At 46.5% G+C, this 12,220-nt stretch overlaps 1 protein-coding gene across 4 annotated transcripts in view; it reads left to right on the top strand.

Moving 5' to 3' along the window:
- RANBP10 (RAN binding protein 10) overlaps positions 1–12,220 on the top strand; it is a 91,331-nt gene that overhangs the window by 41,928 nt on the left and 37,183 nt on the right. For all 4 annotated transcript variants that reach the window (XM_054201473.1, XM_054201472.1, XM_054201471.1 and 1 more), the window contains exon 4: positions 6,746–6,913. In XM_054201473.1, coding sequence (XP_054057448.1) covers positions 6,746–6,913 — 168 coding nt within the window. The remainder of the gene's footprint in view (positions 1–6,745; positions 6,914–12,220) is intronic.

The following is a 12,220-nucleotide window of genomic DNA, read 5'->3' as shown; positions in this document are numbered from 1 at the left end:
GAAGCTAAAACGCCGTGTTACTTCCACAGTGCTGAGAGGTACATGGTGTCCCAGCCCAGGAGCACCGCTTCCCCGTCGCTGTGTTGAGAGGCAGAGCCTGATCCCAGATATAGGTAGACCTTAGGCCCATCGCAGGTTCTGCCCAAAAAGTCAAGAGTAAAGCAGGGCTGACGTTGAATGGGCAAGGTGGGATTGGGCAGGGATGGCTGTAGGATAGTTAGGGGTGCTCGTAGCACCCTTTGTCTAACTCCAGTGCTCCCTTAAAGGTGAGTATTTATGAGTTGATCCTGTAACTGTGTCCTGAAGTAACTCAAGTCTTTTCTGCCACGTGGTCTGGCATTGCATAATTCTGGCCTGTTTATCAAGCAGCAGCAATGGAACTTGCTGTTCATTTTTTTTTTTTTTTCTTCACTGTGTGTTGGGATCAAGATATTCTGCCAAGAAGATCAGCGTATCTGCTTTTTCTTGTTAGCAGGCCAAACAGAACTTCAGTTTGGTGCTGAACATATAAAAATGTCCTCCCAAGCCCTACTCGTTGTTTCTGTTTTTCTCTCTGGTTGGTTGCACAATCTGAGCTGTGCTGCATCTGTCTGGCTGTTCATAAATCCTGTACCTATGTTTGGGGGTTGAAGGGTCCAATTCAAAGGGATGTCATTTTAACCTCTTTTTGTTCACCAGCTGCTGAGGTCCTACCTGCACCTCTATGTTTGCGTGTTCAAAGCGCTCTTGTCTTCAAAATGACGTGTGGTGACAACAGGAGCCATAGGAGGCAGGATGTTTAGGGTCTGCTTGGACCGCTGCTGTGGGCCAGTTGGCCTGATCCTTTCTGTTCTCTGCCTGTCTCCCCTCTTTGAAATGATTTTGTGCTTTTCAAGAGAGGATGGGGAAGGAAAAGGAAGGAGTGAGAGAACTGTGCTAACTGGACCCTCCAGCCACACTCTACCTCACTAGATTTCAGTCTGGTCCTTCGGGGGTCCGTGATCTACTTTTGACGAGAAAAAGAAAAGCATGTTCTCCAATCTTGTTGTCCAGATTTCTGTAATTTTGTAAGGGATCCGCGCTTGCATTTGAGAATTTTTAGACTTGGTCAACTGCACGTAGGTGTGAAGTGTCCGTTGTGATAGACATCAGCTATCACCAAGAGACTGAAATGGACGTTATTTAAACCCCACAGCCTTGTTGGAATGGGTTACTGGTCAGAAACGGTTCGTGCGTGGGTACTCCGAGGGTTTTCTGAGAAGCAGCTGCCTGCTCCTCGCTAGCCCAGGCTGGAGGATCGCAAGCCACTGATGGCGGTAGTTGGAAGGTGCTGGAGGGGGGCTGAGGTGGAAGAGAGGAAGGTGGGAGGGGGCTGAGGCTGAGTGCGCCGGCAGTGAGATGGCAGATGGGAATCCGCACAGATAGGGCAGGGTCATGAGAGCGATGATGCGTTTTGGAGTGATTACAATAGCTTCCTGGAAACGTCAGTTCGGTGGTAAAAAGGCTAATAAAGGGGAAAATGCTGGGATTAACTCACAGAGGGCTGGGGAACAGTGCAGAGAACAGCTACAGCCTGCTTCCCTTCTCCACAGAGCACCTTCAGCTTCGTTCGCAAAAGCAACACTGTCAATCCGGAAAAGGTTCAGATGATGACGGGTGGGTATGCAGGGAATAGCTAAATAAGCCAGGAGTTGTCAGTCTGGAAAAGGGATGATTGTGGGGATTTCGTAGAGGTCTATACAGTGATGGATGTTCTGGAGAGACTGAACATGTGGTTTGCTGCCATCTCCAGTGCGAGAACTACAGACTGTCAAATACAAGTAGCAGAAGACACATTTTCACGAGCTTATAGTTACGCTGCGAAACTCCTTGTCGCAGGGTACAGTGGATGGTGTGAATATTTATGTGTGCTTAAAGAAGGATTGGACAACGCAATGGAAAGAAAATCCTTTGAGGAGTAGCAAATGAGTGCAATCTCCATCTGAATCAGTATATCTGTGCTGCAGGGAGTTATAAAGTGGGACCGTTATTCAGTAAGAGCAAGAAAGTGCACGTCCTACGCTTATGCCCTCTCATAAGCATCCGCTTCTTGAGAGCAAGATACTTCTCTGGGTTGACCCCATATCCCATATGGCCGTTCTTTTTAAGGACATGCAGATAATAAAATCTCGTCTCTGCCTTCTGGGTGGCAGTGGAAGTTGAAATGCTTGAGTACAAGTGGTGTGAAGGTCAAACCTCCTGGAGAACTTGCAGATGTAAGTGTAGGGAAGGCGTATAGGAAGTCTGATTCAGCCCTTATTAAAACAGTGTTAGATTTTGTAAAGGACGAGGCTATTGAGTGACCGGAGGTGTGAGTAATGTCGCAGGAGTCAAAGAAAAGGTTGTAATATCATAGACCTATTACTAGGTGGCGATAGTAAATTGTTAATGATGCAGAAAAGTCCCAAGTTTTCAGCAAGCGTTTTTGTAGATGGAGAGAAGTTGGAGGATGTATTTGCAAAATACATGCGATAAGTTACTTCCCGCTCTGCTGGTAATCCCAGAGAACACCAAACACATTCGATAGGGATACGCTATTTAAACGAATAGGCCCAGATAACTTTGGCCTAGAAGTATTAGAAGTGCTGATTGTTATTTTTAATTTAGATTACTGGGAAATTTCAGAAGGCTGTCTGAAGTTGGCCAGTGCTGGAATGACCTGTATGCCTTTGCCCCCATGTTTATTCTGGGCAGAATTTTAGAAATACCGATACATTATTTCATTAATAAATAACTAAAAGTTAGGCATATAATTAACGCCACGGAGCTTGCGTTTATGGTGAGTACAGTAAGTTCTCTCAAACAAATCCTGCTTGTTTTTTTTAAGCTGACCATGGTGATATGATAAGGGTAACAATAGAAATTTAAAACACTTGGTTTTGTGTCAGGTCCAGATTCATCAGTATACAACATCTGAGTTGAAAAGGTTGACTCTGTATGTCATCAGCAAAGTGCCGGGTGAGCAAGATTTCCTTAACTGGTGGTTGTCTGTGGAGAACATGATTCAAATCAAGCTTTTTCCAGGCACTGTTTCGATACATACCAAATTTGACACCGTCCTCAAAGCCTTTATCCAGTCACTTCTCATTGGAGTTCATCGCATCGATGAGTCCATTGCCGTGTTTGGTGGCACAGCGAGTAGCCGTACTGTGAAGCACAGGTCTTACAGGAGCAGGAGGAGATTTTTTTCAGCAGGATCAGTTGTAATCTGTAGGTCATTAAACTTTTTTTTTTTTTTCTTTTACTACAGAACCTGTAGTGTCTGCATTGGCACAAGTATTTTGTGACATTGTCCTCCCGGTTGAGCACGCTGTTGCATATGTCACGATAGCCCTACCTGGTGCGTGGTGTGTAAGCATCTCACTGCTTAAATGGAACCGATGACAAGTTCTCATTAAATGCTTTGTAATGCCAGGAACGTTGTGTATGCAGAAGAGCTAGAAGTTTGTATTCGGGTTGTATTACTAAGTAGCTTAGGAGATAAATTGATTAGAGTTCTCATCTGAAGTTACCAACAGCTTCATTAGAGAAGTTCTGAACTGACACACGTGTAACTGGTCTGTGTCTGGGGACACTAAAATAATAGATCAGCCGTGGCAGCCTTTCACAGTGCAGCAGCAGAGGAAATAAAAGGGATAGTGGAAAGGAGCCACAGTCTTAAAAACTCAGTATTTCAATGGTGTTTTTACTGGATGGAATCTCAGCAGTGGAAGTTTGACAACAGACTCTAGAGCCCCTATCGCTCCCTCCTTTGTTTTTGGCAACCCAATTTGGCATCATTTTTGAGCTTGCTGAGGGCGCTGTCTGTGCTGCCGTCCTTGGCTTTCATGAAGATATTAAACAGGACTGGTGCTACTGTCAGCAGCTTGTTTGGAGCTGTTCCGAGGGAAGATGGAGCTGACTCTTGGGACATCTCAGTCTGTTCCTGTGGGTCTGTGGGACTTAACAAGAGGAAATCATTCACCATTTCTAGACTAGGAGTCCTTCACACCTCTCACTCCCAAACTTTGCCCCGAGGTCCAAATTCTCAGACCGTGGCATGTTTCAGTCTTGCTCCATTCCCTGCCTTTCCCCTTGGCATTCATGTGGTGTGGTGCAACAAATGGAGGGCCTTGGCGTGCACCAGGTGTTTCATGGTTTTCTGAGAAACCCCGAGCATGTGGGTCCCGCTGATGATAAGATACCTGAGTGCATGTAGCTGGGCACTATTTGATGGGATTAAGTTTCTAGTGCCGTCACGTAGTTGTTGGTTTTTTTGTAGGAAAATGATGGCTGGCAGAAGTGCTCCAGCCCACCTTCACAGGGCTCCTCTCTGGTTTGCAGTGTGCTCGGTCTTTTTTTGCCTTATTGCAGAATGTGCACTTTACTTTCTACTTTTTAACCCCTCTCCTCCCATGGTCACTGCGTTTCTTCTGTAGTCCTTTTGCCAAAACCATTGCTCCACATTGAACAGGTTCTGCACTACCCTCGGGTTGTATAAGGTCAGTAGATGGTCAAAGCACCTTCTTTCGCTTCCGCTTCAGTTGGCGCAGTCTGCCTAAGGATCCAAGCATTTCTGTTTAAAAGAAGGTGGTTGTTATTGATGCTGTGTCTGTCTCAGGCTTTTTGATAGAAGCACATCTCTCTGTGAGGTGTGGTTTTGATTGTGTAATTCATAGGAAGGCTCCAAAGAACTGTAGAAGATCCTGATTCTTCTTGAAGTCTTACAATAAGACAGAGTGTGTCATGCTTTCTTTAAACTCTCTGGTGAGAGGAATGTTCCCCATGACTCCCTGCCTGCCGTAGCTGGTCTCCTAAGAGGGGCAAGGATAAGCAGTAATGACAACTGAATTTGGCAGGGATGGGTTAGTAGGTTCAGGTGGCATTTGCTGAATCACTCTGTGGCCACAACCAACATCTTCATCAATGATATAGACAGTGGGATCAAGTGCACCCTCAGCAGGTTTGCCGATGACACCAAGCTGAGTGGTGCGGTCGATGTGCCAGAGGGATGGGATGTCATCCAGAGGGACCCGGACGAGCTGGAGAGGTGGACCCGAGCAAACCTCATGAAGTTCAACAAGGCCAAGTGCAAGGTCCTACACTTGGGTCACAACAATCCTCGTCATGAGTACAGGCTGGGGGAGGGTGTGATAGAGAGCAGCCCTGTGGAAAAGGACTTGGGGGTACTGGTGGATGAAAAGCTGGACAAGAGCCAGCAATGTGCACTTGCAGCCCAGAAGGCCAATCACATCCTGGGCTGCATCAAAAGAAGCGTGGCCAGCAGATCCAGAGAGGTGATTCTGTCCCTCTACTCTGCTCTGGTGAGAACCCACGTGGAGTACTGTGTCCAGCTCTGGAGCCCTCAGCACAAGAAGGACATGGACCTGTTGGAGCAGGTCCAGAGGAGGCCACGAAGATGATCCGAGGGCTGGAGTACCTCTCCTACAAAGACAGGCTGAGAGAGTTGGGGTTGTTCAGCCTGGAGAAGAGAAGGCTCCGGGGAGACCTTCCAGCCCCTTCCAGTCCCTAAAGGGGGCCTACAGGAAAGCTGGGGAGGGGCTGTTTGCAAGGGCATGTAGCCATAGGACGAGGGGCAATGGTTTAAACTAGAGCAGGGCGGGTTTAGATTAGCCATGAGGAAGAAGTTCTTTACACTGAGGGTGGTGAGACACTGGCCCAGGTTGGCCGGAGAGGTGGTGGAGGCCCCATCCCTGGAGACATTCAAGGCCAGGCTGGATGAGGCTCTGAGCAACCTGATCTAGTTGAAGATGTCCCCGCTCACTGCAGGGGGGTTGGACTAGATGGCCTTTAGAGGTCCCTTCCAACCCAACACGTTCTATGATTGGATGATTCTGCAAGAGTCCTGAAAAGCAAAGACCGGTGTGTTGCCTGAGGAACACTTCAGCTTTTAAAGGGTGGATTAATCTCTCTTCTTTGCAATAGTTAGTGGTTATATGTGGCGTTTCTACATGTAAGAAATTCACAAAAGAATTTACAACAGAATTGGGGTGGAACAGAACAAAATCAGGAACTCAGAATTACTGTGTGATGTAGAAAAGGGCAAGTAGGCCGGTAAAGCTGAGCCCAGCTTTACCCCTTGGCACAGCATTACTGGCAGAAGAAATAAAAGATATTAATGTTACAATTGACTTGGAAAATTGCCCGTTGACATTTAAGGCTTGTGTTTTAAACTGTCCGCAGAACGGGAAATGTTGTTGCCTAAGGGGAGCGCGGAAATCCTTATAAACTGTCAGAAGGGAAATGTAAGTACGAGAGTGCAAACGTTGCCTCAAGCTGCTCGGTGACGCCTGCGAGCAGCACGTATGGACAAAGCTTTTATTAAATTTTATTTTTATTAAATGGTTTTACTGGAAGATTGTTTTAGTGGGAAACACAAATGCTTTACAAAGAGGAGCGTGTTTCACTGCAGGCAAGATAGAACAGAAGCAGGGTTTTACTGTTTTTTTAAAACAAAAAATTGTCTTTATCAACATGACTTTGGCAATCTGTTTTTGTTATTTCTCGTAAGGGACAAATGAAGTTGAAACACAAATGATGAGTTGTTATTGATGATCGTTAATTTCAGTTACAGGTGTGTGAAAGTGAATTAATGGGATGAATCGGAAGCGGGAATCAAAATTTCAAATTTCTTACCAGAAAGTTGTCTCCTGAGAGCTGTAGTTGCCGTGTCATTCTGCTAAACCGGCTTCATTGCTGACCTGTTCTTTTGTCTTGTCTTCTGCAGGATGGGATAAACATTCTTATGGGTACCATGGTGACGACGGGCACTCCTTCTGTTCTTCGGGGACAGGACAGCCCTACGGCCCTACCTTCACCACTGGGGATGTGATCGGCTGCTGTGTTAACCTTATCAACAATACCTGCTTTTACACGAAAAATGGCCACAGTTTAGGTAAGTAAAGAAAGGTGTTCTCAGGAGAGGGATGCTCCTGCCCTGCTATCACCGCCGCTGTTTACTCTAGTGCTTTGCACGTGTTGTAACTCTTGTCCCACGTTTGTGGGTAAGATTTAAGGAATGTCAGAGAAAAAGTGCGCTAAGCAGCGGTCAGGGGATGTAAATTGGCTCTGAGACAAAAATATTGCCAGCACGTAAAATGGTTTCTATGCTGCTCCGTTAGGTAGGTTAGGATTCTACACCTTTCCTCTGCCGCTGCACAGCCGGTGGGAGGCTGGATAAGATGGCTAATGGCTGGGCAGCAGGGAAATAAAGAAGTGGGAAGTTTAGTTAGTGTATTATTCAACTGGCTACAAAGCCACTGTATCAGTGTCTTTTCACTTTTTAAAGGGGCTTAAGACATTGGTCCAAGCATTCCCAAAGTCAGACATTAATTCAGCATAAGAGTCTTACTTGGGCACTGACCTCTAATTTGGTTCGTTCCACAGTTGTTTCAGTAGTTCCCCTAAAGTTAAGGACTTCAAAATTTTGCCCAAAGGAATATCTCACAGATGTTTTCCAGGCATCCATCGTACCTGATTTGTCTAAAATAGAGACTTGAAGCCATTTTCACATACAATGTCTTTCCCTTGGATGACACAAATAAATAAATAAATACAATTCTTGTCCTTTTTTTTTGTCACATCAGATATGCCGTAAATTTTGATAAGTTCATCTCCCTTTTTGTGCTGGAATTCATTTGGTTTGGCAGGGACAAGCGCTCTTTTCCTTTGCTTCTCCTTGCTGTGTCAATTTGCCTCTGTTGAATTCAAGATGAAGAAGCTGGTAGAAAAATACCCTGCTCAAAAGACCTACCAGAACAAAAACCGGTTTGGGTTACTGGCTGGGCTGAAGGAAGGAGTGGGATTAGAGTGCAGTGTGTGTCTGGAGACTGCATCATTTCTGGTGAGCTCTTGGGAAAAGTACTGGGCTCCCCGGTATTAGAGAGAGATGGACATACTGCAGAGAGTCCAGCAAAGGGCTGCCAAGATGGTGAAGGGCACCTCTCCTGGGAGGACAGGCTGAGAGAGCGGGGCCGGTTCAGCCTGGAGAAGAGAGGGCTCAGGGGGTTCTCATCAATATGTATAAATACCTGAAAGGAGGGTGCAAAGCAAACAGAACCAGGCTCTTCTCAGTGGTGCCCAGTGCCAGGACCAGAGGCCGTGGACACAAACTGACACACAGGAGGTTCCTGGTGAACATCAGGAGACACTTCCACTGTGAGGGTGACCAAGCACTGGTGCAGGTTGCTCAGAGAGGCTGTGGAGTCTCCATCTGTGGAGGTATTCAGAAATCATCTGGACACAGGCTTCTCTGGACACTGTGTGATGCCTGTGATCATCTGGACTCTTGTTAAGGGCCAGTAGTGTCTATTTGTGCCATTGATAAAGAAACACAACATTCAAGAGAAGTGCTTCAAGAGAAGTCAATGTTGAGGAGACGGTGTCTGAGCCCCATAAGACCACAGATCCCAGTCATCTGGCTGTTCCGCAGCTTCTTCTGGGCACTGAACAGGTAGATGTGAGAGGGGGGATCTCAGCAGAGGAACCGAGACCAGATGGAGGCAGGAGCAATGCTTTATTTGAAAGCCAGAACACTTCCTGCCCTAGTGGAAGCATCTCCATGAAGATCTTGAACATTTCATGAAAACTTACGCTAACCTGAGAATCTCATTTCTCTGTTGTGTAAACCTGAGATTTACTAGGAAAGGGATGAATGTGCTTTTTGTTGATGTTCCCTGACACAAAGCCACTGGAGCTGTATCTCTCTCCTCTTAGGAAATCAGGTCATTATGTATTCGTGCTGCAGATATAAAAAATATTCATGAGACTGATCAGCCCCTTTGCGATGCCAGTTAGCAGGGTTTCAGGGCCCTGCCTCTGGGCATTTGGATTTGTCTTGCTTTTAGTGGAACTACTGTCTTTCCCTAAAGATGATGTTCTCTCTTCACCCTTTCTCTTTGCACCATTTCACCCTCTCCTTTTCATTTGTTAATTAGACACACCCCCTGCTTTGTTTTCCTTGCAGTTTCTCCTGTTGCTTAACTATGATCTCCCATTGTCTCCATACTTTTCCATTTAATCAGATCCATCAGGAGCTCTATATAAGAACTGTTTTCTTGACCATCACAAATTCTGGATGTTCTGGTGGGAGCTAAGTCTTGAACTTTGTTTGGAGACGTCACGTGAAAACTGTTTGACATCGTATGTAGTCTTAATTCTCTCTTCTGGAAAATGTCTTAAATGTCTTCCGGCCACTGATGGCAAGTTCTGAGTGGAGTTCTGGCAATAAAAAGCATGATGAGATGTGGCTAGAAGTGTGGTGAGAGTGAATTAGGAGAGAAAGCGGAAGAAATTTGAGAAATGTTGGGGCTCCAGCAACTAGGCGGAGAGGCTTGGACACAGGACATGATGAGGGAATGTGACTGGTGCAGGTCTCTGGGATGACATGGATGAGTTCGCTCAGGGACTAGTGTGGGAGTGTTTCAGGTCTCAGGCTTTGCCAGCAGACCAAGGTAAATGGAGCAGCAGGGCTATAAAAAGAGCATGCAACCCTCTGAAGTCTTGGCATAGAAATCTTCCTGTAGTCTGAGTTCTAGTGCAGGCACTTGGAAAGACGAAGTTAACCTGTACAGCAAAACACCCGTTCTCAACCAGTGTAGAGATTAACAGGAACAGGAGAGATAACGAAGGAATCTGCTTGGCAAAGAGATCCACGGATGTCAATCCCAGCTTTGCCCGGGTTTGACAGGACTGTCCTCAAATCAAGCTGGCAGAAAGCAAGGACATTGAGAGGTTTAAAACAAGACTTTAAAGATGAACCAGATCTAAAATGAATGGAGAATATCAAGCTTGGCTGCAGCCTGGTGTCTCTGTAAGAACAGTTGATTGGATGATAACTGTTTGCAGGAGCGTGTAGAGCTGTGTGGGTTGAATGGCACTTCTCCTCAGCAACAAGTCATAAAAGTATTCAAGTATTTCATGGATGATGATCAGGTTCACGTCATAGAATCAGAGAATCGTTTTGGTTGGAAGGGTCCAGGGAGATGGTTGAGTCACCATCCCTAGAGGTATTTAAGAAACATGTAGATTTGGCACTTCAGGGCATGCTCTAGTGACAGAGATTGTAGGGGGTTTTTTTTGTGTGTGTATGATTGGAGTCGATGATCTCAAAGGTCCTTTCCAGCCATGAAGATTCTATGATTCTAAGATCATCAAGTCCACCCAGCAACCTAACACTGCCAAACCACCACTAACCTATGTCCCGCGGACTAACAGGAGAGGCGCTTCACACACTCGCTCTTGCTTCCAGATCTCTTTAGCTATACAGTTCTCATGTCCTTAGATTTATGAAGTTTGTTATTTTAAATTGGACCCCAGCTTTGGAGGTGCTGCAGAGAAAGAGTGCAGTTTCAAGTTCAGCTGCCCAGTTAGAGCTGTGATTACAAAATCCCAGACTGGCAGGTGTTGGAAGGGACCTCTGGAGATCATCCCGTCCAACCCCCTGCCAGAGCAGGGTCACCCACAGCAGGTGGCACAGGAATGCGTCCAGGCGGGGTTGGAATGTCTCCAGAGACGGAGACTCCACCACCTCTCTGGGCAGCCTGTGCCAGGGCTCTGCCACCCTCACAGGAAAGAAGTTCCTCCTCATGTTGAGATGGAACTTCCTGTGCTCAAGTTTGTGCCTGTTACCCCTTGTCCTGTCACTGGGCACCACTGAGAAGAGCCTGGCCCCATCCTCCTGACACCCACCGTTTAAGTGTGATAAGATGCTCCCTCAGTCATCTTTTTCCCAGACTGAAGAGACCCAAATCCTTCAGCCTTTCTTCATGAGAAAGATGTTCCAGTCCCCTAATCTTTCGCTCTCTGCTGTTGCCCATGTTGGATGCGGGTGTGTAGCAGTGCAGATTCAGGATGAACTCTCTAAGCGGACATATTTGTGCAATAGATCTAGTTCTGTGTGCCCAAAGCATTTTATTGGTCTTACTTAGGTAACAGAGTGCAAAACATACCAATACCTTAGTTTAAAGGCAGTATAATAAGTTTATTTATAGAATAGTAATTATTTATAGAAGAGTAATTTTTGTTGGGAGGGATCTCTGGAGGTCAAGCATCCAACGCCCTGCTGAAAGCAGGACCAATTAGACCGTGTTACTCAGAAGCTCATCAAGTTTTTACTGTCTCCAAGAACAGAGATGCCACAGGGGACTTTTCTGGTCCCCTCATTCAGTCTTTGACCACAGTCATGCTGAATTTTTCCCACCTAATTCTAATCAGACTTTTCCCATGTTGCAGCTTGTCTCCATTGCCTCCTGTCGCCATGCATCTCTGGGAAAAGTCCATCTTTTTGATACCCTCCCATAAGGCAGCAATAAGTGTCCTAGCACTGGACAACCCCTTTTCCCTTAGCCTCTCTCCATCTCGTTGGCCTCTGCTGGGCTCATTCCAGTCTCACTGTCCGTCTTGTATTGGGGAGCCTAAAGGTGGACGTCATACTCCCAAGTTTAGACTCACAAGCGTGGAAGAGAAGGGAGCAATCCCTTCCTTTAACCTCCGCTCTTACTAACGCAGCTCCAACTGTACTCCTACTGATGCAGCTCAGGATGTGGTTGACCTACTTCACTGCAAGGACCCACTGCTGGCTCCTGCCCAACTTGTTGCCCAGCAGGATCCCCTGCAGATCTGCTTTCTCTCCAGTCAGCCCCAGCCTGTCCTGTTTTCTGGGAATATTACAACCTGGTGGAAGGGCTCTTCAGTTGCTTTTGTTGAGCTTTACGTGGCTTATGCTGGATCGTTTCTCCAGCCTGTTGAGGTCCTTCTGAATAGCAGTATGCCCTCCAGCGTATTGTCCACTCTCCTGTTTGATAACATCTGTGAGCCTGCTGAGAGCACACGCTGTCCCATCGTCCAGGTCATTACTAAAGACATTAAACTGTATTGGCCCTACCATCGATCCCTGAGGGACAACACTTGGACTTTGAGCTGCTGTTCACGACCCTTCGATCCTGACAGCCCAGCCAATTTTCCACCCACCTTGTAGTCCACTCAAAAATCATATACTTGTCTATGTGCTGGATGCAGCTCCGTGAGTTGTCGTGGGAAAGCCAGGCCGCCTTTGGCTCTGAGTGATCCTGGGTGGCAGAGGAGGGCTCCAGAGGGTTGCAGACTCAAGGACCTTGGTCTCATTCTAGTGTAAGGGTTAGAAACCAGCTTTCATAGAATCATAGAATGGTTTGGGTTGGAAGGGACCTTAAAGATCATCCAG

Source organism: Rissa tridactyla, chromosome 4, assembly GCF_028500815.1.
Source record: "Rissa tridactyla isolate bRisTri1 chromosome 4, bRisTri1.patW.cur.20221130, whole genome shotgun sequence".
Taxonomy (NCBI): domain Eukaryota; kingdom Metazoa; phylum Chordata; class Aves; order Charadriiformes; family Laridae; genus Rissa; species Rissa tridactyla.
Note: the sequence above shows the minus strand (reverse complement) of the source record. Positions and strands in the feature narration are given on the sequence as shown.